General features: G+C 40.6%; 1 protein-coding gene across 10 annotated transcripts in view; it reads right to left on the bottom strand.

The window, feature by feature from the left end:
• The window catches only part of DNM3 (dynamin 3), a 373,749-nt gene that overhangs the window by 205,166 nt on the left and 142,706 nt on the right, over window positions 1-25,877 (bottom strand). For 7 of the 10 annotated variants that reach the window (XM_079761529.1, XM_079761527.1, XM_079761532.1 and 4 more), the window contains 2 exons: window positions 20,654-20,705; window positions 19,800-19,829 (listed from right to left, as the gene is read on the bottom strand). In XM_079761529.1, coding sequence (XP_079617655.1) covers window positions 19,800-19,829; window positions 20,654-20,705 — 82 coding nt within the window. The remainder of the gene's footprint in view (window positions 1-19,799; window positions 19,830-20,653; window positions 20,706-25,877) is intronic. The other 3 variants (XM_079761525.1, XM_079761533.1, XM_079761526.1) reach the window with 1 other exon arrangement.

The following is a 25,877-nucleotide window of genomic DNA, read 5'->3' as shown; positions in this document are numbered from 1 at the left end:
AATATTTTAAAAATTACTGAATTATTGAATGACTCTGTCAGTTCCTAAAGATTAAAATACCTTTATAATCAGAATTTATATTTATATTGCTATTAACTTTTCTAATTGAAGAAGAAAAGTCAATCCTAAGGAAAATTATAAAATGAATCAAGGTTATCATTACTGATCCTTTAAGCCTTTGTCCATACACTAGTCCTTGCCACCCTTGATTCCCTGTTTCTGCATCTCCCAGAAGCCCACTGTCCTTTTTAATGCTCTATTTAAGTTTTCCAGACCCCCATACAGAACCCCATTGAGGCCCAGACTATGACAGTTCTCTCCACTGTTCAAAATTACTCCTTCTTCTTACCCTCTACTTGGGAAAGAAGAAACCAATACTTCTCCAAGTATGGTTTCTACCAGTTATATTATAACCATTGGGATGCTTTCTAGAAATACAGATTCTTGGGTCACCTACAAATCCAAATGAACCAGAATATGCACACTGAAGCCCAGGAATCTACATTTTCACATGTTCCCAAGTTAATTCTGATTCATACTGAAGTTTGAAAAACACTGCCTGCATATATACAATCAAAACTTCACTGTCCTTAGAGCAAATGATCTCATCTAATTTTTAATGATTATTCATTCAATCTAGGCAGGAGGGAGTTGATAGCGAGGCAGAATATAAAAAGACAAAAGGACACAGAGAAACCAATCAGGTGAAAAAGACAGATACTATGTAAGTAAGAATGGGGTTCGGAGAACTTAAAATGACCTGGTTTTACTGGTACCACTGAATTCATCTCTCAAAGATGCACCTCTAGAAAAATGGAATGTTATAATCAAAACATGATATTTATTAAACATAATTTCGCCCAGTGGATATATTCAGTTGAGCTATATGGAAATTATAAGTTACAAATAACAGTTAAAAGTAAAATTTGTAAAGAATCTACATTAAAATTAATTAGAATATTCTGATTAGTACATTCTATGATGTTACCCTCATTTGCATTGCAACAGGCTTTCTCACATGGAGAGAAAATAAATAAAAGAGGATTACAGCTATGCGCATTGTGAGTGCATGTGGCCAGCATCCTTCAGCGACACCCATGGAAGAGTGTTCAGTATTGAACACTGTCAGCAAGTAAGCTGCTGTCATAGAAAGTTTAAGATATTTTGGTCCAATCAGAGAAGCATATTTGCCACAAATGAACTTGCTTTTTCTCCGATGATGGTCAGCTCAACATAAGAATTAAGAAAAAACAATTCCTAATGTACCTTGTCAGATAAAAATTGAAGGAGAGAGAAATCAAGTTAAACAGTGGGACGAGCCAGGAGAAGGCAAGCATTCAGGAAAAAATGATCAGGACACAAGAGGTAAGAATGTGAAGGGGAAATTAATACAATAAAACAAAGGAAAAGTTAAGTGAGAAAAGAAGACAAAGATGAATAAAATTTCCAAAGAATGTCAAAGACAAATGGGATGGATTGTAGAATCTCTTCACAGAGAAAGATCTGAAATGCTGATTTCACCTTCAAATGTAAAATCACCACAATAAATCCATCACCATTCAGTACAATAACCACTTACAGCCTCTTAGTATTTGAATATCAAATTCTGTTTTGAATGCCCAAGTCAACAAGAGCAAGCAATCCCATAATGACATGACTAGAGGGGACCTTGAGAGCTGAAAGGGCATGTTCTTTTGTAAGCCTTGAAACAAACCAATTTTTAAAATTTACTGCCATGAATAACATCCAAGTTTCTATGCCAAATACAGAAATGTTGAAAGTGAGACCAGCAAGTGGAATAGCCCAGCCCCTCCCTTTAGTGACGAGCCTACTCCAGAGAGCGTGTCCTTGGTAGTTCCCTAAGAGGCCAGGCCTTCCACGGTTGGCAATATCTGTATGTTAGGGGTTAAGTATGGACCTCAACATCTGGCCAGCACACTGGGTCATAAAATTAATACACAGACAAGAAATAACATTATGAGGAGGGGAAAAAGGGCATGTGGAAAAATTCTAGTTTAGCAAAGGCTTTGGGTCTTGAACTTTATCTCTTGAGCAGGGCGTTTTGACCTTGGCCTTGCTTACGGGAGACCAGGCAAGTTTTTCTCAGCTCTGCAGCCAGATTTTAACTGTTGCCGCCTGGGGGAAGTTCGTCAACCACAGACCATTGGATATTTTTATCTTGGTAGATGACAAACGCTTATAGAAAGGCTGTGTCCATGGATGAGTAGCTGCTTCTAGGAAGGTAGTTCACATGCCACAGGGCTACGTGGGAAAATGCTCAGAGCTGCGTGGGCCCAGCTGGTCACCACCTTTGTGAGCACAGGCATCCTCAGGATAGAGGCTTGTCCTTGAACTGGCTGGCAGAGTTCTTTCTAAGCAAGAGTTCAACTGTAGGGGAGACCTCAGGAGGGGGAACTAAATTTACTACTTTTTTTAAAAAAAATAATAGTTTTAATTTATTGCATACACTGTGCCAGGAACTTTACAGAAGTCAAAGTAAGGCAGCTAAGGTCTGTATCACAGAGCACTCTTGAGGGTCCAGCTGTAATTTATTAGGTCCAGGCCTGGACCCAGGCCCAGGTAGGCGATAGCAGGGTTGGATTAGGGGCACTCAGTGCCATCCTGCACCCGGGCCTAGGGCAAGAAGGGAACTGCGCAGACCTAACCTTATGACTTAAGGGTCACCATCCGCTCCGGCTCACGTTTTCAAACTGGCTCTGGATTATATAGGAGGGAAAAAGCTTCCTTAGGAGGCCTAGGCTTCTAAGATCAAGAAGTTATATAACAAGGGGCAGGAAGGGAACACACAGAGGCAAAGGAAAATAAAATGAGGGTTTGGATATGCTACATAGGAGAGAAAGGTAACATAAATAAGACCTGTTGACGGGAGCTGCCCAGTGCAACTTCCTGAACTTGGAAACAGACGGTGGTGTTTCAAGCATTCTCTTAAGATTATCTAGATGGATTCCCCCATAATGTTAAGTGCATAGTGGCAAAATTCTCCTCTTAAGAAGATATTTCCCCCAAAAAATGTAGACATTCACAGAACTAAAAAAAACTGACGGCCTGGGAGGGCTAAACCCAGGATGGTTTTCTTTATCTACACCCTCTCATTCAGATCCCCTGAGTGTTGGCAACTATCAGTGATGGCAGCAGGGAAAGGGGTCCAGGAACATAAATGTTGCCTGGGATAATTGCTGTAAAGACTAGAATGTCTATTTGTCTTATTAAATTCATTGGTATGGCTAGTTCTGGAATTACCTTTTGTGCCCCCCCTCTTTGCTTTATTTATAAATTAAAGGAAGGGAAACAAGAGAGTATTCGACTCCAGAAGCCCAGAAGAAACAACCCATTCTATGAGGGTACGGCTGCTGAAGGAACCCCAAGTCCACCTGGGCCACAGACTCTCTTTGATGTTCCATAAGTATCTTAGACTTTGCAAACTCCTTTGGGAATGTCATCTTTGGACTTTAATTTATGAGAAATTCATAGTAGGAGGGGGTCATATTCATATTGAGGACAGCCTATTTCATTGACATTTTATTACTGAGTGCAAATTAGAATGGATTAATGATATCCTCTGATAGCTGCAGAATCTCTGATAGGCTATGGGAACAATATGACTGGACATTATTTGAAACAAGAAATAAAATAAGGAGCCAACAATTAACCTTGGGTATAAACTGGCCTTACTGGTAAAGTGAATTTTACTGGTGTGCTGTTTTGACCCATTTCAGAGTCTTCTCTCCACTGGTGGTTCTAGGAGGATGCTCAAAGGAGCCACGATTAGCTTTGGAGGAGTGGCTTCGAGAAGGAAGTACCAGGACCCAGAGACTACTGATCTCTTCCTCCACAGGGGGCTGGCCACACCCCTGGTGAACCACTGGCTTAACCATTAAACCCAATGGAATAAAAGATGGAGGAAAAGTAAGGAATATTGCCAAGGGGTGGGGGACAGAGGGGCACTCCTATTGTTTCCTCATTCATTCCACCGGGAGGAGTAAAGTAACTTCTCAGATTGGTAAATCTCTCCCCCATTCTCTCCCCTCTTCATCTTGGGAGCCAGCCTGCCTACGAGCACGTGCTTAACACAGGAAGGAAGGGCTTCATACCTGCAGTTTTGAGGGATACATTTAATTCAGGAAAGTGTTCAAAGGTGTTTATCACCTAAAACACTTGATAAGTCAGTCAACCAGTATCTACCAATGTCTGTGGGGGACCAGGAAATGTGCCAGGTACCCTATCCCTATGGTAACAATGAGGGCCGCAATAAGTATGCCCTGTTGTGTCCCATCAGTGGGCTGACATGCATAAAAAATGGATATTCGATCTGATGAACTGACTTTCTGACTGGGGTAAAGAAGCTGTGAAAACAAACAAGTAAGATGAAGCTTAGCTAACTGGATTTAAATGATAATCAAATTAAGACATAAAATAATCAAGTATTTGGTGAAATAGTCTTTGTTTGGTTTTTAAGACTCTTCAAAATACTACTGTGAATGAGTTGGCTACGTGACATTTGTATGTTTGGATATTCTTTTCATGGTTTTAACTTTCTAGGAAGTCAGAGTAGTTTATAAGTAAAATAGGCAAAGTTAACGACACAATTTGATTCCATTTCTAGGAATTCAAGGATGAAAACAATAGCTCACATTTACTCAACACTACTCTGAGCCAGGCATTGTGCTAAGAGCTCTGTGTGTGTTATTTATTTGAATCCACAAAATAATCCTTTGAGAAAGACAGCATTTTCCTTATGTGACAGATGAGGAAACTGCCATCGGGCTCCTGTTTCACGGCCAAGTCCACCCGTGTAACCCACAGGCTTCCCTCATAAGAGCTGACACATGTCTGCCATTTTGCTCCACTTTGCAGAGGATTCAGCCTCTCACACCTGAATGAAATAAAATCTCTCTGGTGGTCTGACATCCTTAATCCACAATGCACACAAGGATGTTGGTGATAGTATTGTTCCTAGTAGCTATAGGAAACAACCTAGTTGCCTAACTGGAAAATGGTTAACATGTTATGATAGAATCCTCTCACCTGTTCAATTAAGCTGAGCAACAGCACCCAACACATGACATGGGAGCACTAACACTGGGCAGAGAGCTGACTTCCGGGATTGCCTCCTAGTTGGGTTGCTAGCTGGGTGACACTGGGCAAGTCTCTTGGCCTCAATTTCTTCATATGTCACATGGAATAGTAACACAGAACTGCTGTGTGGATCGTGAGTGGACTTAGATCAGTACCCATTAGTACACAGGGTATTATTTCAGTTATATTTGTTAATGTAAGGATAGAAAAAGACTGTCATATACACCAAAATGTTAACTATGATAGAAAATTAGTGACAAGATATGAAGTTATATTTATTTCCTCCTTCAATTTTCCTGCATTTCCCTTATTTTCCAATAGTATTCATGCTATTAAAATTACAGGTTGCCATCACATTATTGGCTGCTTAAAACAGGCAATTTCTTTCTTTTTTCCTCCCTCCCTCCCTTCCTTGGCAATTTCTTGAGATTCTCTTTAATGTGTAATGAACACAGCATGTCAGAAGACTGAGAAGGATTACAAATAACCCAATAGTGAAATAAATCTATAGTGCAACATAAAGAGAAATAATTCTGGATTATTACATAAGAAATCGCCATGATGAAAGAGGACTACTTTAAATAAGGAACTGCTTTGATTGACTGAAAACATATTAACAGTGTGCAAGAAAAGCGGATTGAAAATAAGGAACCTACATTTACTATTCATATCAAATCCCCTTTTTACTTGAAGATATGGCTGCCAAAAAGATAACTTCCTGTTTTCTCTGTAAAATCCAGCCTTTACCTTAAAACAACAGCATAAGTTTAAATCCTAACCACGTGAATAAAATGTAAGTTAAGCAGAACTCCAAGTTATTATTTCACAAGATAGCCTCACTTAGGGATAGCCCCCTGCTCACTTTTCTGGGGACTGCTCCAATCTGCAAAAACTACATGTATGGTGTCTCCATCGTCTTCCATTCATTCTGCCCTATCAAAGCGGCTTCCTAAAACATCAGCCCGTGCTCACACAATGAGTGTGTCTGCCTGGCCTCTGTGGTGCACTAGGCTATTATATTATCTTGATTCTCAAAACGACTCTTAAGGAATTCCTTCCCTTTTCATTGTTCCCCAGGATTTTCCTGACTGCCTGTTTACACATTACTTCTTTCACATGCTCAGCTATTTCTGAAGAGCTCACTAAGAGTGGGCTGTTTATTCTCAGCGTTTACTCACCTAACCCTCTCCAGGGCCCAGGCCATTAACCATGATGAAAATCAGGACTCTACTTTTTCCACTTTTTTCCTGTGTATCTTTCCCATGTGCAGAGCTCCCTTTGAAGTTCATGGGAGCCCTCCATGTGGAAGAGATTCCCAATGATACAAAACAGAGTGAGAGCTAAGCCCATCATCCATTTTTCACGTCCAAGGGCAAAAATACACGCACACAAGGGAAGAGATAATGATCAAGGCCTGAGTAGAATTTGTCTATTGTTCTAAAAATAATTCAGAGGGCTTTCTTTGAGAGAGAAAACAAGCACCTTCGTAAATATTTCTTAGTTCATTTAATAGAAAACTAGAGGCCTGGTACACGACATACGTGCACTTGGTGGGGGGGGAATTGGAGGTGGGGGTCCCTCAGCCAGTCCTGCACCCTCTCACAGCCTGGGAGCCCTCGGGGGATGTCCGACTGCCACGAGGTGGGAGAGGCTCCCACCACTGCCACTGAGCTTGCCAGCCATGAGCCCGGCTTCTGGCTGAGCGGTGCTCCCCCTGTAGAAGCGCACTGACCACCAGGGGGCAGCTCCTGCATTGAGTGTCTGCCCCCTGGTGATCAGTGTGTGTCATAGTGACCAGTCGTTCGGTCAATTTGCATATTAGCCTTTTATTATATAGGATGGGTGAGTCCTTTATCGGGGTCAGGCAGCACATTGAAACTACAAGGATAAGTATAAATAAATAAATAAATAAATAAATAAATAAATAAATAAATAAATAAATAAAACAAAAAACCAGGCACAGTTCCTGAACTTCATGGAGCTTATAGACAAATGGGGATGAGACACTAAACAGAGACTCACACAGACCAATGTAAAGTGACAGCTGGATTGCTGCCACCCCGGAGCAGTTCAGTACATTGAGACCTGCCCGGGTGGGAGAAGAGGTGCCGGCAGACTCTAGCACTGGCACTGAAATCGGAAGGGTGTGCAATGGGAGATGGAATGCACAGCACAGAAAGCAAGAGTGAGCCTCATGCAAGACAACCTGGGAGAGGACGACAACCACGCTTGGCCGTGTAATTTATGTGGAGAAACTGGGTCTTTATCCTGAGAGGATGGAAAGCCTTTGAAGTGCTTAAAGTAGGGCAGTGACCTAAGATTGGCATCAGGACAAGTTCCTTCTTGCTCTGGTCTGGGGAAGAGATTACAGAGAAGGGAAAGGAGGCAGGAGAATAGACAGAATCCCCAAGACATTATCCTAAGTCACAGACAATGATAACTTTGACAAGAGTGGTGGAAACGGACATTTGGAGGAGTGGACATATTTGAGGAATATTTAGGAAGGAAACTATTATGACAATGATAAATTGTAAGATGGAAGATGAAGGGGGATGAGGTGTCCAGGATGACGCCCAAGGATTAATTTCTGAAGCTGGACAGACTGTGGAGGCAAATTTTCTGAGGGAGAGTAGGAGGATGAAGGTGAGGGAGGGGATAAGTAATGAGTTCTGTCTGGACATGAAAAGAGGTGAACATGTAAAATAAACCACCGTCTACAGAGAAGTCTCAATCATACACAGATTTTTGAATTGCTGACTACAGGAGTAACTGAAGCCCTAGCTATGAAAAAATAACATGAAGTGAGAGTTTGAGTGGGAAGAGAGGAGGACCTAGGACTGCGCCTTCAGGCAAACCAGCAGGTAATGGCTGGGTGAAGAGGATGAACCTGCAAAGGAGAGAGAGAGGTAGCTAGGAGGGTGGGACAAAAATAGAATACAGCGTCCACAGAAGTCAAGAGAAGAGACTTTTCATGGGATGGCTGAAAATGTCTAATGCCACTGTGAGGGAAAGCAGGACTCAAAGTACAAAATTATTCCCTGGTTTGGGCAACATGGAGGTTGTGTGGGACTCAGTGCTAGAGCAGGAGGATACAGGAGGCCCCCTTCTGGACCAAACCTTGCCTTTAATTTCTGGATAAAGGGGAGGTTTTTTGGGGGGGAGAGAGTTGTGAGAGAGAAACTCCAGCAACTGGGGGAGCAGCCAGTTGTAACTGGCATGAGAACATTCAATGTCTGAATGACCACTGTCGCTCTGCTAATATGTGCTGGCTGCACAACCTTGCCAGGCATCGTTTCTGTGGCTCAATGGAGAGGGGAAGCAGCCAGACTGGAATGGGTGGGTGACGGACTTGAAGGTCTCCCATGCAATTCTGATTTCAAATGATGACTCAATACCTTCACAGCATCATCTTGATGCAAATACAAAAAACTAAAACTTGGCCAATGAATTCTTTAAAATGGGTTCTCAGACAGAGAACCCATTTTAAAGAAGTTCCTAGAGCCCGGCCAGTGTGGCTCAGTGGTTGAGTGTTAACCTATGAACCAGGAGGTCACAGTTCGATTCCCGGTTGAGGCACATGCCCCAGTTGTGGGCTCGATCCCTGGTGTGGGGTGTGCAGGAGGCAGCCGATTAATGATTCTCTCTCATCATTGAGATATATATTTATTTATTTATTTATTTAAGATGTTTCAGGCACAGGAAGAAGCACATTAAAAGTCCCAACAGGGAAAGACCACGGAGGCACTGCCTGAAGGTCACCGTGGCTAGCCCACAGAATTCAGGAGTGTTAGCAACAAGGAGCGGGAGACAGGCAGGGAATGGATAATAGGTGGCAACATTTGGACTTTGTTCTAAAGGGAAAGAAGTACTTTTGAGGGTTGTCAGTAAGCAAGGGAGTGATGTGTCCAGGTTTCTATTTTGTCTGCACCAAAACAAAAGAAAATCCTATGAGATTTTACTGGTTTGGAATTTCAGTATAAGGTTTTAGGAGAGAGTGTTGGGCTCTGGTTAAGGTAAGTATTTTAATTATTGGTGGACATTAATTACCCATGTTCTCGCTGGCCTCCTTAATCATGGCTAATCGTAACTCAGGATGCTCTGTGAGGTAACTTAATAAAGTGAGGTATGTAATGGATGAAACACCGATTCCCACTGAAAACTGAAGAATGTAGAAGTCACAGGCATTCCTATTTCTGATGGGAAATGGAGAGGCCCTGGTAAATATCAGTCATCCAGAGCAGCTATTTTGCTTAACCTCGTAAACTAGTTGCAGATGTTGGCTCAAGCAGCGAGACCTTGCATCTGTAATTTTAAAATTGTCTCATATTTCTAAAACCTGACTCCGTATGCACCGGAAAACAGTGACATGAATTATGAAGCTCGGGAAGAGAAGCACGAGAAATGTCAGGAGTGATAGGAGATAATATTCGCAGCCGTGGTCAAGCTCTGAGCACAGGATGAGTGAAGGATGACATGGTTCCTTCCTCCAGGACATGGGTCCTGCCACCAGGCATCAGAAAATGAAACCCGGCCACGGGATGTACCAAACGAGAGGAAGTCATTTATAGATAGTTGAGTTCTCAAAAACAAGTCCCACTTGTCCTTTCCCCCTCCTCCACTTCGCAGCAGGTCAACAGGAAGACCAGAGTTGCTGGGGAAGGAAAAGATTTTTGAAGAGACAAAAAAACACTGAAAACACAAACAGACGCTAAAAATGTCTTACCTTAATTAAGAAGATCATGTTTAGTGGACTGGGGCAGAAAACAATAAAATGACTTGCTTTTCAACTAATGCTTTAGTTATGATAGTGCTTTCTCATTAAAAAAAAACACTTATAAACAGTCAATAGAAACTCAACTTGAAACTTAGAAAAGGGGCGGAGGTCATAGGACCCCATAGATAAAGAATTCATAGGATACTGCAAACAAAGAATAAATCAAAGGTACTGGAAATGAAATGATGATGATGACTGAGTTTCATGCTCATATTTGTCAGGCTCATTTGTATTTATGTGCACCGTTTCCAAGTAATGCTCCATCCAGACGATATAAATGGCAGCACATAGAATAATCTACCCAAGGGGGCCATCTGTCACAGGCTCAGAGTGTAAATAACCTCACCAGGAGTCAGGACAAACACTCCAGCCAACTGTTTGGTGAGGCAAGAGCACAGTGCAAAGCTTCAAGGAACGCAGGCTCAATTAGGAAACCAGGACACTCATTTCCTGGAGAGGGAACATTCATCGTGGAGAATTCAGCCCAAGAGAATTCCCTGAGGTGGGGAATGGATTCGTTGCTGAGTCAAAGAGATTTCATAGTCACTTTGGGGGTAAGACATTTTAGTCCTTCATTTACCTAAAGCTCTACATATTTACACTTTGTTCAAGAGATCACCTCTGATAAATTTTATTTATTTTCTGCACCAAGATAATTAGGAAATATATACTGCTAAGCAAATAAACCATACTGGTCTTTCCAGGGCTTTCCACATTGATCTTTCTAAATAAACCACACTGGTCTTTTCATATAAATCTGAGACCAGCATTAACTCTTCAAGCTTACTAGAACTGCTGCAATTGAATCACAAGAACAATAGATAGTATTAAAAATCATTGTTAATCTTCTTAGGTGAGAAAACAGTGGTGTGGACATACATAGGAAATGCAACTGAAGTATTTAGAGATGAATGGTCATGATGCCTGCAACTTACTTTCAAATAGTATATGTACACACAAACAAACTAGGGGGTACGTAGATGGCCTTTCACAGAACTATGCTTCCTTCCAGCTCTTTGCTATATTTGACAATTCTATATAATAAAAGGCTAATATGCAAATTGTCCCCATGGGCAGGAGTTCTACCGACCGGGAGTTAGACATGCGCTGACCACCAGAGGGCAGCACAGAACATGGCAGTGGCAGGCAGTGGGGGGGGGGGGGGGGTGCGGAGAGAGGAGGAGGGAGGCCCTGGCCAGCAGCCGGCAGCCACTAGGGACCCTACCTGTGCATTAATTTCAAGCACTGGGCCTCTAGTTTTTATAATAAAAAATTGAAGTAAAACCCCAACCCCATCACTTACTATGGAACAACTTTGAGAAAGTCACGTTAAGGCTGTGACTCTCCATTCCTCATCCATCAAATGGGGAATAACTTCATAAAGCTCTTGGAAATATTCAATGAGACAATCCATGTACAAATCTTGGTTTTAATATGAGCCACGCCATTCCCCCCCCGCCCCCCCACACACACATACAAAGCACTTAATAAATGCTAACTATTAGCATCGTTAGAAGACAGGAAACTGGACTACCCCTTGCTCTAAAAAATAAAGAGAAAAAAAGACTTATGCCATGTTGGTGCTCAAAATTGGTCTGGCCTTTGTAGAATAATATAAGCTACACACAAGAAACCAACAAGCCTACATTTGCTGACTTCATGTAAAGGTGAAATTTCAATATTTAAAAAAATCACAATCTTCTTGTACCATACAAACCACAGAAGGTATGAGAGATCTGCTCATATTGAAGTGTCTGGAATGAGAAGAAAAGGGGTGGCTACATGAAAGAGTGACAGACTTACAACAAATAAAATTTTGCACTGACATGTAAGGCTCCTATCTGGAAAATCTGTGGCCTATGATGAGAAGATAAATACATTTTTCAGGGGGGGGGGGGGAAAGATTGTTCTCAAATGGGAGTATCTCATTACAAAACATAATTTTTAAAAATTATGATAAAATGGCCCAGCAATTTACACTAATGCCAGGATTAATGTTCTGACATTTAGGTCCCCGACAATGAGACTCAAGATAAACCAGAGTCTGGCGTAATGTCGAGAATGGAGCTCACAAGGCTGACCATCAGATTCCCGTCTCTCCCCCCTCCCCCCCGCCCCCCCGGTTTCTCCCCTAACTGACACGATCAACACGAGCTTTTTTTTCTATAAATATATATCTCACGACACTTTCGATGAAATGGCTTAAGAATGTCAAGATGTCTCTAAGGATCGTGGGCTAAACATTCAGTCAGGAAAAGTTCTGTAATATTATTGCACTGAATGTGAAGAGATTCATGCTTTAAGGACAGAAACTATAATTTGCCTTGATCATGGTGAATTGGGGACATACTTATATGTTGGGTGGATTTGGTTTCAATATGGAAAGCAATGGGCAAAAATAACAAAAGAGCTCTATTGGAAATATCTACAAGAATTTATTGGCTTCTGTTTACTTTTGTTTTCACTGTGATAGCGAACCAGGGACATTCTTTCAAAAGGACCTTCTGGTATAGGACAGGGACTGCATCACTAACAAGAGATTCTAGGGCACCTTTGTAGGCAATGAGGTTTTACTATTTGTCCTTTACTAAACCCTTAATTTGATGAATTGAAAGGACTGGAGTCTCTGAGTATTAACAAACTAGAGGCCCGATGCATGAAGATTCATGCAAGAATGGGCATTCCTTCCCCTGGCTGCGGCACCGCCTTTGCTCCGGCCAGAGCCGCCTTTCCACCTTCCCTTGCTACCCAGAGGCCCAGAGTGGCTGGGAGTGGGGCCTGCATATGCAAATTAACCTGTCATCTTTTTTGGGTTAACTTGCATACTCACTCCTGATTGGCTGGTGGGCGTCGCGAAGGTATGGTCAATTTGCATCTTACTCTTTTATCAGTGTAGGTAAATTAACTTCTCTACACTGGAGTCTCAGCATATGAACTGGTGGGGAGACCTAGGCCAGTGGTCGGCAAACCACGGCTCACGAGCCACATGTGGCTCTTTGGCCCCTTGTGTGTGGCTCGGCGTTAGAACCACTTCTTCAAAATAGACTCGCCCAGGCCAAACACCGACTTCTGTGCATGGGCCACGAAGTTTCAATCGCACTGTACGTGTGCGCCCGCACGTGGTATTTTGTGGAAGAGCCACACTCAGGGGGCCAAAGAGCCGCATGTGGCTCGCGAGCCGCGGTTTGCCGACCACTGACCTAGGCCAACAGCTGAAAGCCATTTGGTTCGTCTTTACATTCCACATGGTAACTACACTGAATTCCACCATCTTCTTAAGGCTTCCTTGTAACTCCCACTCCCCTGGCTCTCAACAAACAGCCCAGCCTCCTGTTTTATCAAGCAAATTGAGATCATCAGGAATGAGGCATACAATAGTCTTTTTTCCTCGCTGTCTGTGACATTTCTCTGTCAGTAGAAATTTTAATAATATGGCATAGTCAGTCATTTTATTTTTCATTTATAAATATATTTAAATATTTTTATGAAGAATGACTTTACTTCATAAGCAAAATATACTAATATACTAATAAGAGGAAAACTTACTCAATGGCAAAAGAATCAACCCCCTAATGGCCAAATATGGCTTATACTAGAGAACCAAGGATGGTTAGTACATCTATCAATATATATAATACATTACATAATTTGTTCATAATGTAAGAATGACCATCTCAATGAAATTCACTACTGTGGATTCATATACTTGCATATATCATTGGGTCTATAACTGGTTCAGCTGTTTTGGAAAAACTAGAGCACAAATTCCTTAGGGAGATTGTTAAATAACTATGGAACACTTATGCTGTGGAATGTACAATACCATGCACCAGTAAAGAAGTTTTGTCATCTTTGGTCTGTGTACTTAAATGGAATGATCTCCAAGACATCATTAAATGGATTAAATAAGTTCAACTTTCAAGATATTTACTGAGCATCTACTATTCACCAGGTTCTAGATGTTACAGATACATCAATGAATAAGAGAGACAAAATTCTTTGCCTTTGTAGAGCTTATAACGATTGTGTAAAATGTGTACAATATATGACCACTTATATTTTTTAAAATCTCAAACCATGTGCCTAAACCATCTGTCTGTCTGTGTACATGTGTGTACCTATGTTTGGGTGTGCATGTATACATATTCTGAAATGCTAACAGCATTACACTTACAGAGTTGAGTGGAATTTGGTAGGAAAATTTTAGGATGTTGGGGTATGTTGATGATTTCTGAAACTTGTAAGTAGTCCTAAAAAAAAAAAAGAGACTAGTGTCTACCAACACTAGCTTGCAGAAAGTAGAAAGGAAAGAAACGCTGTTTTGAAATTTTTTTTTAATAAAGACCTTTTCTGCTTGCACACTACAATTCAAGAAGGTTGTCTGGAGATTATAGGTTTTGGAAATCTCACACTCCAATCTACAGTAAAAGCAATAGAAGACACATTGTTGGGAAACAAAACAGACAATAGGCTGGGCCAAGGAATAAGTCAGCTGTGCCTCCCTCCCTTGATTCTTATAGCTAAAGAAGTAAATTATCAGTCAATATATCCTGGCCCTAAACATAGTCACATCAAGAAAATTTTATCCCCACTTATCTTCAGCTGCCCACACCTTCTAAAGACTGACAATGTTCCACAAAAGTCTATAGCTCTCACTTGTTTGCCCTCCTCCAGCATCTGTTTCTGCTTGTTCCAATAACATCTCTGATGCTTGGGTGTCACCCCCTGGCCTCTTGAACCTTGGGATACAACATCCCACTCACTGACTTCAACCTCCAACCCTACCACCTCTTTTGCCTTAATCCTGGTACATATTTCTCTAATTCCAGTAAAACCCCCAGCACCCTGACTTGCCCACTTCCTTCCCATTTGCAATCAACATTATCTTTTGTATTTCCTTGTCCCTGGGCATAAACTCAGATTATAGTCCTGTATCTCTTCAGTTAGGTGGGGCCAAATGACTTAAGTGAAGATCAATGGAATGGAAATGAAAATGTCATTGCTGGGCTTGTTCTTGAAAATCTCCCTCACTCACGCTTCTTTCTCTTTCCTATCTGCTAGAAAAATGAAGAGAATTCCAAAGACCATGCATGGCTGACCATGTGAAGCAGGGCTGTTCCCATTTCAATGACCTTCACAGGATTGTTACTGCAGGATGAATTAAACTGATGTTATAGTAAGCTACTGAAATTCTGGGGTTGTTTGTTACTTGCTTGGCCTGTCCTGACTAATACACCTATCAAAACCATTCTTATTAGATGACATAATCTTTTATTTCTATCTCTCTTTAACTCATCTGCTCTCCTGACCGTACATGTGCCTCCCTAAAGAGACCCCAGCTCAGGATATCAATTTCTTGGTGTGCTTTCTCATAATCTTTTATTTCTATCTCTCTTTAACTCATCTGCTCTCCTGACCGTACATGTGCCTCCCTAAAGAGACCCCAGCTCAGGATATCAATTTCTTGGTGTGCTTTCTCTGCTTCATGCTACCTTTTAGCTGAAGAGTAGAAGAGCAATTCACAAGACCAAGAGGACTGATACTACTTTAGTCCCCAATACCGCACAGAACCTTCTACCAGCCCAACGACTGAACAACTTCCCCAAAGTTTCTGGGCTCTCTGAAAACATTTAGTTCTATTGTACCTTTCCCTTGAACTAACCTTCAAGACCTTGAAATGTTCTCTTCCCTTGGCTTTCATTCTACTATTCTCCAAGTTTTTCTACTTATCTCATCAGTTCCTAGACTAATTTTAAGTTCCTCATTCTTCTGGACTCTCCTTTCTCCATCATCCTTTAAATCCCATATTTCCTTCTATATGCTCATCCTCTGTAGGTAATTTCACAGCTTCAGCTACCAAGTATACATTGAAAACTGTAAAACTTCTATCTCCAGTGTAGACAAGTCTTGAACCTCAAACTCTACTGATGTCACCAACAGGCACAAAAAATACATCCCAGACTGAAATCACCACCTTCTTCTCCCATTGCCCCTGAAATCTGCTCCTCCTTCTTCTGCAATCCCAACAGTGGATCCCTTAGCCATAGCCTGGAAGGATGATTTAACATCCCCAAAACAATTTCTAACTCTTTCTACCTGCTAAATGTTCCTTCTCCTACATACCTCCCACTATTGACATTTGTATTTTCTTAATGATATTACCTCAAAAACCTCTTCAAAAATTTCCATCTCTCTAGTTTTATTTCTCCAAACCATTCCTTATGGCTGACACACAGACCTTTCTAACATAAATATCAGATGGCAACCCTTCTTTATTGGAAATCCTTCAATGGCTTCCTACTACCTTTGGAATAGGTTCTGTCTCTTCTAAACTCTATACACTTTTATACAACTTCCCAGTGGACTTATATTCCAATCCCCCCCCCCCCCCAGTGATTCATACTCAACAAACACCCTTCTGATTCCAAATTTGGATTTTTCACTATGTTCCTTTCTCCATTAAGAGCACCACCATCTTACTTGTGCGTAAGTCATATATCTGAACAGCATTGCTAATGATCCCCAGATGTCTCCCCAACACTCATCTCATCACACCTCCTTTGGACTCCCCCAAACTCATGAGCTTGTCCTTGAATCCAGTATAGATAGCCTGGCCCAGATCATCATCATCTCTTGTCAGCAACAGCCTCCTGACTAGTCTCTTTTTCTAACCTTGTTCTGCCTTCAGAACTTTCTCCACACTATAAGCAGGAGTTTTCTAAAAAGTTAATATGATCATGCCTAAAACCTTATAATGATATTCCACTGCTTTGAGCATCATAAAAAAATGTCATTAATGGAGCTTAGGTCCTAGGGAAGATGAAAAATCCTATATAATAAAAGCCTAATAGGTTAAGTGTCCTGTCATCTGTTCAACCAATCAAAGTATAATATGCTAATGATATGTTAAGGCCACTCAACCACTTGCTATGACGTGCACTCACCACCAGGGGGCAGACACTCCGACTGGTAAGTTAGTTTGCTGCTGGGGTCCAGCCGATCAGGACTGAGCAAGACAGGCCGGACACGCCCTGGAGCCCTCCTGCAGTCCCTCCCCAGCTGGCCAACCTCCCGTGTCCCTCCCCAGCCCCAATCATGCACCAGTGGGGTCCCTTGGCCTGGCCTGCGCCCTCTCACAATCTGGGACCCCTCGGGGGATGTTAGAGAGCCCATTTTGGCCCAACAGTGGAATGACCGGTCACTATGACGTGCACTGAACACCAGGGGGCAGACACTCAACACAGGAGCTGCCCCCTGGTGGTTAGTACACTCCCACAGGGGGAGCGTCACTCAGCCAGAAGCTGGGCTCACAGCTGGTGGGTGCAGTGGCGGTGGCAGCAGCCCCTCCTGCCTCCACAGCAGCACTAAGGATGTCCAACTGATAGCTCCCCAACTGTGAGAGGGTGCAGGCCAAGCTGAGGGACACCCCCCACCCCTGAGTGCACGAATTTTGTGCACTGGGCCTCTAGTAATAAATAGGATAATAGCAAGACACTGGGGAGGGGTGTGTGATTTTAGATCCAATGGTCAGGGCCAACTTCTCGCAGAAATGATGTTCCAGTGAGACCTGGAGGATCAGAAAGAACTAGCCTTGAAGAAGGAAGCAGTCTTCAGTTTTCTTACTTACCATCATCCTCACTGGGCTGTGAGCTCTCTGAGGACAGGGCTGTGATTTAGTCATCACTAGCTTAAACACCTACCACAGTTTTTGTCACTCAGAGAGTTTCAAATACATGTTTGATGAGTGAAGGGATGAATGAAATTAAGTTTAAATTTACATTTTTGATCGGTCCAACCTGAAGCTAATTGTGTACTCATAAATTTCTATACATTTGCCGACATCAACTTGTAAAAGTTCTAAGCAAATTCCTAGGCAGAGAAAAGCAATTGTAATTTAGACTTTAAAAAGGAGTTTTGCTTTCCTTAAATCCCTCTAACATATTTCAGTATAGATCCTGCACAGCAATTCTTCCAACCCAGAGCCTTAAATGCATATTGGAATGGATGAACCACTTGCTAGGATCCTGCAGAATTTTCAGCCCACCAACCACAAAAGTCGGCATCAGTCAGCAGGCGGGGCTCCATGGCTCCCTGGCTTTGAGCCTCTTGACTGATAAATTGTATTAATACAAACCCAAATCAACAAAAGATATTCAGATTCATAAGGAAAATGTTTTCAAGTCATTATGATTCATTTCTGCTAAGAAGGAAAAAAATAAAGGATTCCTAAACTATATTGTATTGCTTTTAATTATTGGATTTTACTCTGAAAAGTAAGACATTCAGGTTCATAATCCTTACTTGCAAAATAAAAAGGTTTTTTAAACCAATTTAACAGCAAAACCTGACAACATGAAAGTATTTATATCTCTCATTTAATATATCTGGTGTGACTATTCATTTGTCTAACTACAGAAAAATAATGTGTTTAATTACAGGGTGCTAACTCTGACCCCACAGAAATATGTATTGTTTTTCTAAAATAAAATAAAAAATCTGACTTTCAAGGTACAACTAGACCCAAGAGGTTGGGATAAAGTACCTGTATCCTATGATAACATTCCCCCCAATTCTATTATCTTCAGATTTATAAAACTTTAAAAATGTGTGGGCTTTGAAGTACTCAGCAAAAGTAAAGTCACAAAAACACATTAGCATGATTTGAGCATTTGGAAGTAATATAACTGGTAACTGGTTTAGAGTTTCCTTTCAGATCTGATTTAGAGTATGCATTTATGCCCCTGTATCATTGCTTTTCTAATAAGTATGTACTTCCATGAGGAAAGTTTTATAGGCAAATCCTTTTTCTGCACATTGCAATCTTTGGAATAATGTCATGGCTTCTAATTTTCCAGTGTTTCATTGTTCTCATCTTATAACTTTTATTGTTTTCTTATACTTTATGTGTTTTCTCCCAAAGGTTTGAAGAAGTAGCACCTACCTGCTGGGAGCAAGGTATCTGCTCTTTACAGGTCACAAGCCCAGGACCCAGCTGCAAACCTCATTGTGTATCTTACATCAGATCCTCCCATTCACCCTGCAGAAATCTTTTCTATCCTTCCCATCACGTAACTGAGCAAACTCAGGCTCACTTTGTCCAAGGCCATCTGGCTACTAAGTGACGGGTCATAATATGAAGCAAGGGATGTCTAGCTCCAAAGTCCGTTTCTTCCAAAGTAACATGGAGCAAATAACTGGCCCGTGCTCCTATCTCATCCTCCATCAGTGCGTAGTTGGAAGGAAGGAAGACTTTAAGGCTGCTTCATCCATGTAGAAATGAGAGTAGAATCATTCCCCAAAACATGATTGTTAGAATTTGACAGAATCTTTACACTTTCATAAAATGAAGATATAGAGTATCTAGTTTTAAAAGATTCAATTGTAAAGCAATATAAAATTGCAATCAATGTAAATTTGGTTTTGTTTTATTATTTTAAAAAAATAACTACAAATAATTGGAATTTGGGGAGGTTTGTCAGCAAATATAACAAATCAGATGTTCAATATTCACCCACCTTGTAGGAGCATCATCAACATTTATTGGAAATAGTATTACACAAAGGCTTACACCATATAACAACATAGCATAAAAGGACAGAGATGGAGATCATTAATGATTTTAATTATTTTAAGGCCCATTAAAATTAGAGAAATACCAAAGCACCCACAATGTTAAGGGTTTATTATTACAGCATTTTAGAGTTTACTAGTTCATACCTTTCAATCACAGCAAGTTATTAGCAGTGAAGGGATGAACCCTCTTAAGAGGATTTTTATTTCAATGATAGGGTGTTATGGACAAGACAACCTAAGTTTAAAAAAAAATTAGTAGCAAGCGCTAGTTGAGTTAATCAGTTAAAGACAAAACTGTGCCCATGGGAAGCTAAATGAAAAAGCAACAGTAAAGCTTACAGAACTTAGCTCGTACAATTTGCCTTGAAGGCGGAAGATTGGTTCCCTGAAATAGCAAAGAATTATATGCTTTAGTTCAGAAAAAAAAAGTTTTTAAAATAAAGTCTGTTATTACCTCTTCTCCTTTCAAAACAATGGAAAAAATCTAGAGCAAAGGTTTCAATTTGTTCAACAATTGTACCTCTGCATTAAAAAACAACAACTATAAAGTCATCATTGTTTTGACTTGAAAAGAAATAACAATGCAAATATTCATTATCACATAAAACATAAAAGAAGCAGCAAACTATCGGAGTTAATGCAATCTCTGTAGAGCGCTATTAGTCAGAGACAGTGGGTCAGCCCAAAACGCAAAAACTCAAAAGATCAGATCTTTTGAGGAATTAACATTTTTATTAACCAACAGGAATTGGGTGTGGCAGCAGTGAAATGCAACAACTGCCTTCTCTATGAGCTGTCCCTTCACTGTTATCAAGCTGTGCAAAGTGTGAACTAGTCAGCAGCATCAGAAAGCTCATGCAACTATTCACCATATTTTAACCTTAAACTGACTCACAGATTTGATGTTAAATCAAACTTACTGGTAATATAAGCAAGCAAAGTAGCATACAAGGAGTCAAATTTGAAAAACAGAGCAAACAGCAGAGAAGTTATTTAAAATAAATCAATAGGGTTAACTGCATAATATAGCAAAATAATGAGAAGGGGGGGGGGGAATTCGCTCTAAAAACTTTAAAAGCCAAAACAAAACTGAAAGCTGCATTTCCAACAAAATTGCGCAGGATTAATTTGCATTTTAATCGTCAATCAAGCAATTTAGTTCAAACTCATTGGGGCATGCATGCACTAATGCTTTTAAGCAATTCCTACCTGATTTCCAATTGTGTTTTTCTTGTGAACCTGACTGCTCCTCTGCTGAGCACTGAGAAAAGCAAAGGAGAGCAGCACTGAAGAAACGTGTAAGATATTTTTTTCTGAACAATTAACAGATACTAAAATATATACAGGCTTTAAAAAAATGTATCAACAACTGAGGCAGAGCTATATCAAAAATTCACGACAGAATTCTGAAGCAAAACCAACTCAGTGGAACTCCTCGTCCCAATTAATAGTCACAAACCAAAAACACAGTAACACCACAGGAAGCATAGCTGCATTGCTGCATCAATAACAATAGGAGTCAAGGCAAGTATTCGGGACGTCCCGCAGGTGTGCAGAGTAGATGTACTGAAAACGAACAGTTAATAGTTATTAAGTATATGCCATGTTCCAAGTGCTTTACAGATATTAGTGATTTTAATTAATTTTACCCTGTGAAGTAGTTACTACTATTCTTTTCATTTTACAGATGGAGAGACCGAGGCACAGAGTAGCTAAATGGATTTCCCAAAGTTACTCAGCTAATAAGTGGTGGACCAAGTAGTCAGCCTCCAGATCCCAAACTCTGTGACATTTTACAATCTCTTTGCTTTGAATTCCACTATATTCTCACAACTCCCATAGAACAAAGCCAGCTTGGACCTATCTCCCCAAATCTAGACTCATATACGTTTTTGATAACGCAACATCTCCACTTGGATGTCTAATGGGCACCTCAAACTTAATATGCTACAACCGAACGCCACCCACTGCCTTCCACTTCTTAATTCCGTTATTTCCAAGTGCTTAAGCCCAAATCCTCAATTCCTCTTTCTTGCACACTCCACATCTGATTACCTGCAAATTCTATTGTTACTCCTTAAAAGGTATTTAAAACTCAACATCTTTTCACCACTTCCATTGCCACCACCTTGATCCACGCCACCATGATCTCTCACTTCACTGTTGCAATCACTTTCTCTCTAGTCTCTGTTCCCTCACCAGTCCCCCTAACATCTGGTCTCAACACAGAAACCAGGGTGATACTTTTTAAAAGGAGTTCCTGTTACTCTCCTGCTCAGAACTCTCTACTGCCATGGGACACCATTCCCCGGGTAAAAGTCAAAGTCCTTCAATGGTCCACAAGGCCCTACTCAACTACCCCCACCCTCCACTCTTTGAGTCATGTCCTCCTACCCTCCACCTCACTCACTGGAGAGGTTTAGCCACAGTGATCACTTTTTTTTTTTAACCCACCCAGCATACTCCCACCTCAAAGCCTTTATGCTAGTTGCTCCTTCTGCCTAGAATAAGCTCCACCAGATATGAGCATAGTTCCTGACATCACCTCCTTCAAGTCTTTGTTCAAGTTTATCTTTTCAGTGAGGCATACCATGACCACTCTGTTCAAAATAGCATCCTTCCCTTCTTCTAGGACTCTCATCCTCTTTACACTATTCTATTTTTCTCTATGGCATTTTTCGCCTTCAAGGGTACTATATAATTTACTAAACTTTTGTGTTTATTATCTGTCTTCCTCCATTAAAATGTGAGCTCCTTGTGAGCAGGGGTTTTTGTCTGTTTCATTCGTTGCTATATTCCCAGTGCCTAGAAACCACCTGGCACACATTGTAGTTGGCTCTAACAAATATCTGTTGAAGAAGAAGCCCAGTGAGGTCAACACCATTACAACACAACTCCAAGGGTTAAGAGCCAGAGATGACCCCAACAATTTAACCCCAGAGCCCACATGTTCAGGCACTGTGTTCCTCTATCAGTCAAAAGAATGAAGGCTTTCTGCCTGGCCCGTGTAGTTCAGTGGTTGAGCGTCGATCTGTGAACCAAGAGATCACTGATTCAATTCCCAGTTAGGGTGCTCAGGTTGTGGGTTCTATCCCCAGTAGGGTGCAGGAGGGCAGCCAATCGATGTTTCTCTCTCATCAATATTTCTATCTCCCTCTCCCTTCCTCTTTCTCTAAAATCAATTAAAAAAATTTTTAAAGGCATGAAGGCTTTCTTTTGGTAAATCAATGAGTAAACATCGAAACCCTCTAACTGGCAGTTTCATAGTTTTTAAAGGCTGTTTTGAAGATCAATGAAATAGTCCAAAATAGAGAAAAAGCTCAAGTCATTAAACAACTGTTTAAAGTAATGGGATATTATGGTTCAGGGCCACATCAGAAATCAACATCACACTTTTGAACCTCTGTTCAAAACAGCAATCCTATATAATAAAAGTCTAATATGGGAGTTCGACCAGGGGGCGAGGCCAGCCAGCCAACATCCTGCATACCCTCCCTCCGCCCTGCCCCACTGGCCCAATTGGGGCTGGTCAGCCAGAACCCACCCGTGCATGAATTTGTGCACTGGGCCTCTAGTCTTTCATAATCTCCCTCAAACTCCTGAAAACCAGTATTCAACATTCAAGTGAAGCTGGGGAAAGGGTGGGTGGTAAAAGGCCATACTGTATTTGATTACTAAAGATATTTTGTGCATATTTTTGCTTTTCAATGTCCTCACATTAGACTTTTAGCTTATTTCTCCTTTCCTCATTTTTTGTTATTTTTTGAGTTTTTAGCTAAATGCTTAAGTCCCTTAATCACTATGAACATCATCTCTCTCCAACCATTTCCCCACATAATCCAAATCTACATTATTCTGAGTTTTGTGGTAAGGCTGTGAATGAGGTTGAGTTTGTGTCTGGCTGTGACCAGGGGTCTGATGTACCCACACTGCCTTCTGGCTGCCTGCCAGGCCCTGAACATGGAGTGTGCCTACAGCAAGCATGTCAAACTCATGGCCCACAGGCCACATGCAGCCCACAATGAATATTTTTGTGGCCCAGCCAATATAACGGTATGTAAGAAACGTTTTAATAAAAATTTCATAACTTAATTTTTACAGTATCCTGTTATATATAATTATTATTAACAAACATTTGCTAATGACTGATTACTATAATCGTGTTGCATTCGTTTCCCTTATGCACAGGCGCACCACTTTTCTCCACTAACGCTAGTAGCGAATATTTTAGCAGCCAATTGCCACATCATTAGTCTTGTACTGACTTGTTTGGTGTGCACAACAGGAAATATTTCGCTTTCAGAGAACAAGAAAAACAGGTTTATTTGCATTATGCTTATTAATTTGTGCAGTTATTCAGTGTCTGGTAAGTTAATATTCAAGAAAAGATATTAATTTTTATTAAAAAGTTCTATTATTTTATGTTAATTATTACTCATTTATTTCAGCCCTTTGTATTCAGCATGTCTCTATTGAAATACTAGTGAACCTACGTTTCTATGAAAATTTAAGCTTTTGTTTTTTTTGCGGCCCACATAAACTTAAACCTTGTTTATTTGGCCCATGTTAGCCTTTGAGTTTGACATGCTTGACCTACAGCACCAGTCCACGTGGAGCCTCGGATCTTTACCCTGCAAGCTTTCCTCTCTTCCAGGAAGAAATGAAAAAACTACTCATATAATGTGATTATGTCTTCTTCGCAGGAATGGCCACCTCTTCCAAGTACCATAATTGTGGTTAGCGTGTGCATGTTTTTTTAAGAGAAAATGTTTTAAAATAAATCACTGACTTGTGGTGAAAACTCCAAACTATAACAGACCCAAACTATTGGGGACCTTGAATTCTGTGTAGGGTCCCGTTAAAATCACATAAGAGAAAAAGGACTGGATATAAAGTAAAAGGCGCAGAGATTCTCAATGACTCCTCGTGCAACCTAAGCAGAGTCTGCCCTAAATGCACCTGTTTCTCAGCTGTAAAATGAGTGTGAGTGTGTGTGTGTGTGTGTGTGTGTGTGTGTGTGTGTGTAAAAGACAGAGAGACAGAGTTAAGTCAGGGACCAGACAGGCTGTTTCTTAGGTTCCTTTTAGATCCAAGATGCCTCTCAGAAGCTTATGAGCTACACTAGGTGAAGGTACTTCCTCTGATGGAGTCTTCATCTACTAAACAATGCACTTGTAAGAACATGCAGAAAGAAATAGATTTATTTTATAACCAACCTCAAATATTAGTTAAGAACAAATACTAATCATCTTTACTTTCCATCTAAAGAATACTCTTTTTGTAGCAACTGGCCCCATCCCATAAACCCAAAGATGTTGTTAATGACATATTTAGGTACTTCATAAGTAACATCATAAAAAATAAGTGCCTCATTAGAAAGTACCCTTTATCATAATCTTTATGCATGCAATGATAATTGAACTGAAATCATTTCAAAATACTTATTTAAAAATGTGTTCATGGGAAATCATGTAAAGACTTGCAAGTGAACTTGAGCCTTTGGACATAATCTTGTTCATAGGTCCTTAACTGGTTATCTATGCAATACTGGAAAACAGACCTAGGAATAATGTTTTCACTTGACAAAAATTTGAGAGCATCAGCTATCTGCAAGGTGCTATGTGGAAGATATGAACATGAATAAGGTATGGTTCCTGTAATCAGAAGCCTACAATTTCTCTAGTGTGCGTGGTGAGATACACACACAAAATACAAAGAACAAAGGAAGAATAAGCTCTACAAAAGTAAACATGTGAGAATGTAATACAAAGCCCTCCCCCTACCAAGTGCTTCTGTTTCACATGTGAGCTATATAATTACCCCATAGCTTCTTATTGTGTGTTTGTTGTTAAGCGTATAAATTCCTACTACAACCAAGTCACCGTGGAAGGCTTTCTAGAACCCTAAAATACATGAAGCCAAACTAGGGTTAATCTCTGAGACATAATGATTTTAAAAGTATATAACAAGAGGTTTAAATTTTTGTAAAAATAAGAACACATTGAAAGACATTCAAAGAAAAAGAAACTCATGTTATGTAGCTCAATGTTTTTTGCGCGTTCATTTCTAGTTTCTGTCCTTGTCCATGTGCATACACAATAAAAGATTCAAATCACAGGAGAGTATGCCAAGGGGTTTATAACCATTTACCAAACAAATCCTATGCATGGTAATTGCTCTGCATCAGAGACAAACAAAAGGGATTATTCTGGTCTGATGTGATCTGAGACTTTCACAGAAAACTTGAAGAAAGGTAAAATTTTAATAGAGGAAGACAGCCAAGTGCATTCCAGGAGAATGGTGTAGTATCAGCAAAGCCAGGAGGTCGAAAAATGAGGCACGTAGAAAAGTTGTGGAATGTAAAACTATTACAGTAAAATTATATAATCATAAACTCAGCGTTGTAAATGACCTTAAAAGCCATCTAGTATAG

Source organism: Cnephaeus nilssonii, assembly GCF_951640355.1.
Source record: "Cnephaeus nilssonii genome assembly, chromosome: 21".
NCBI classification, from domain to species: Eukaryota; Metazoa; Chordata; class Mammalia; order Chiroptera; family Vespertilionidae; genus Cnephaeus; species Cnephaeus nilssonii.
The sequence above is the reverse complement of the archived record's forward strand: the minus strand, read 5'-3'. Positions and strand labels throughout refer to the sequence as shown.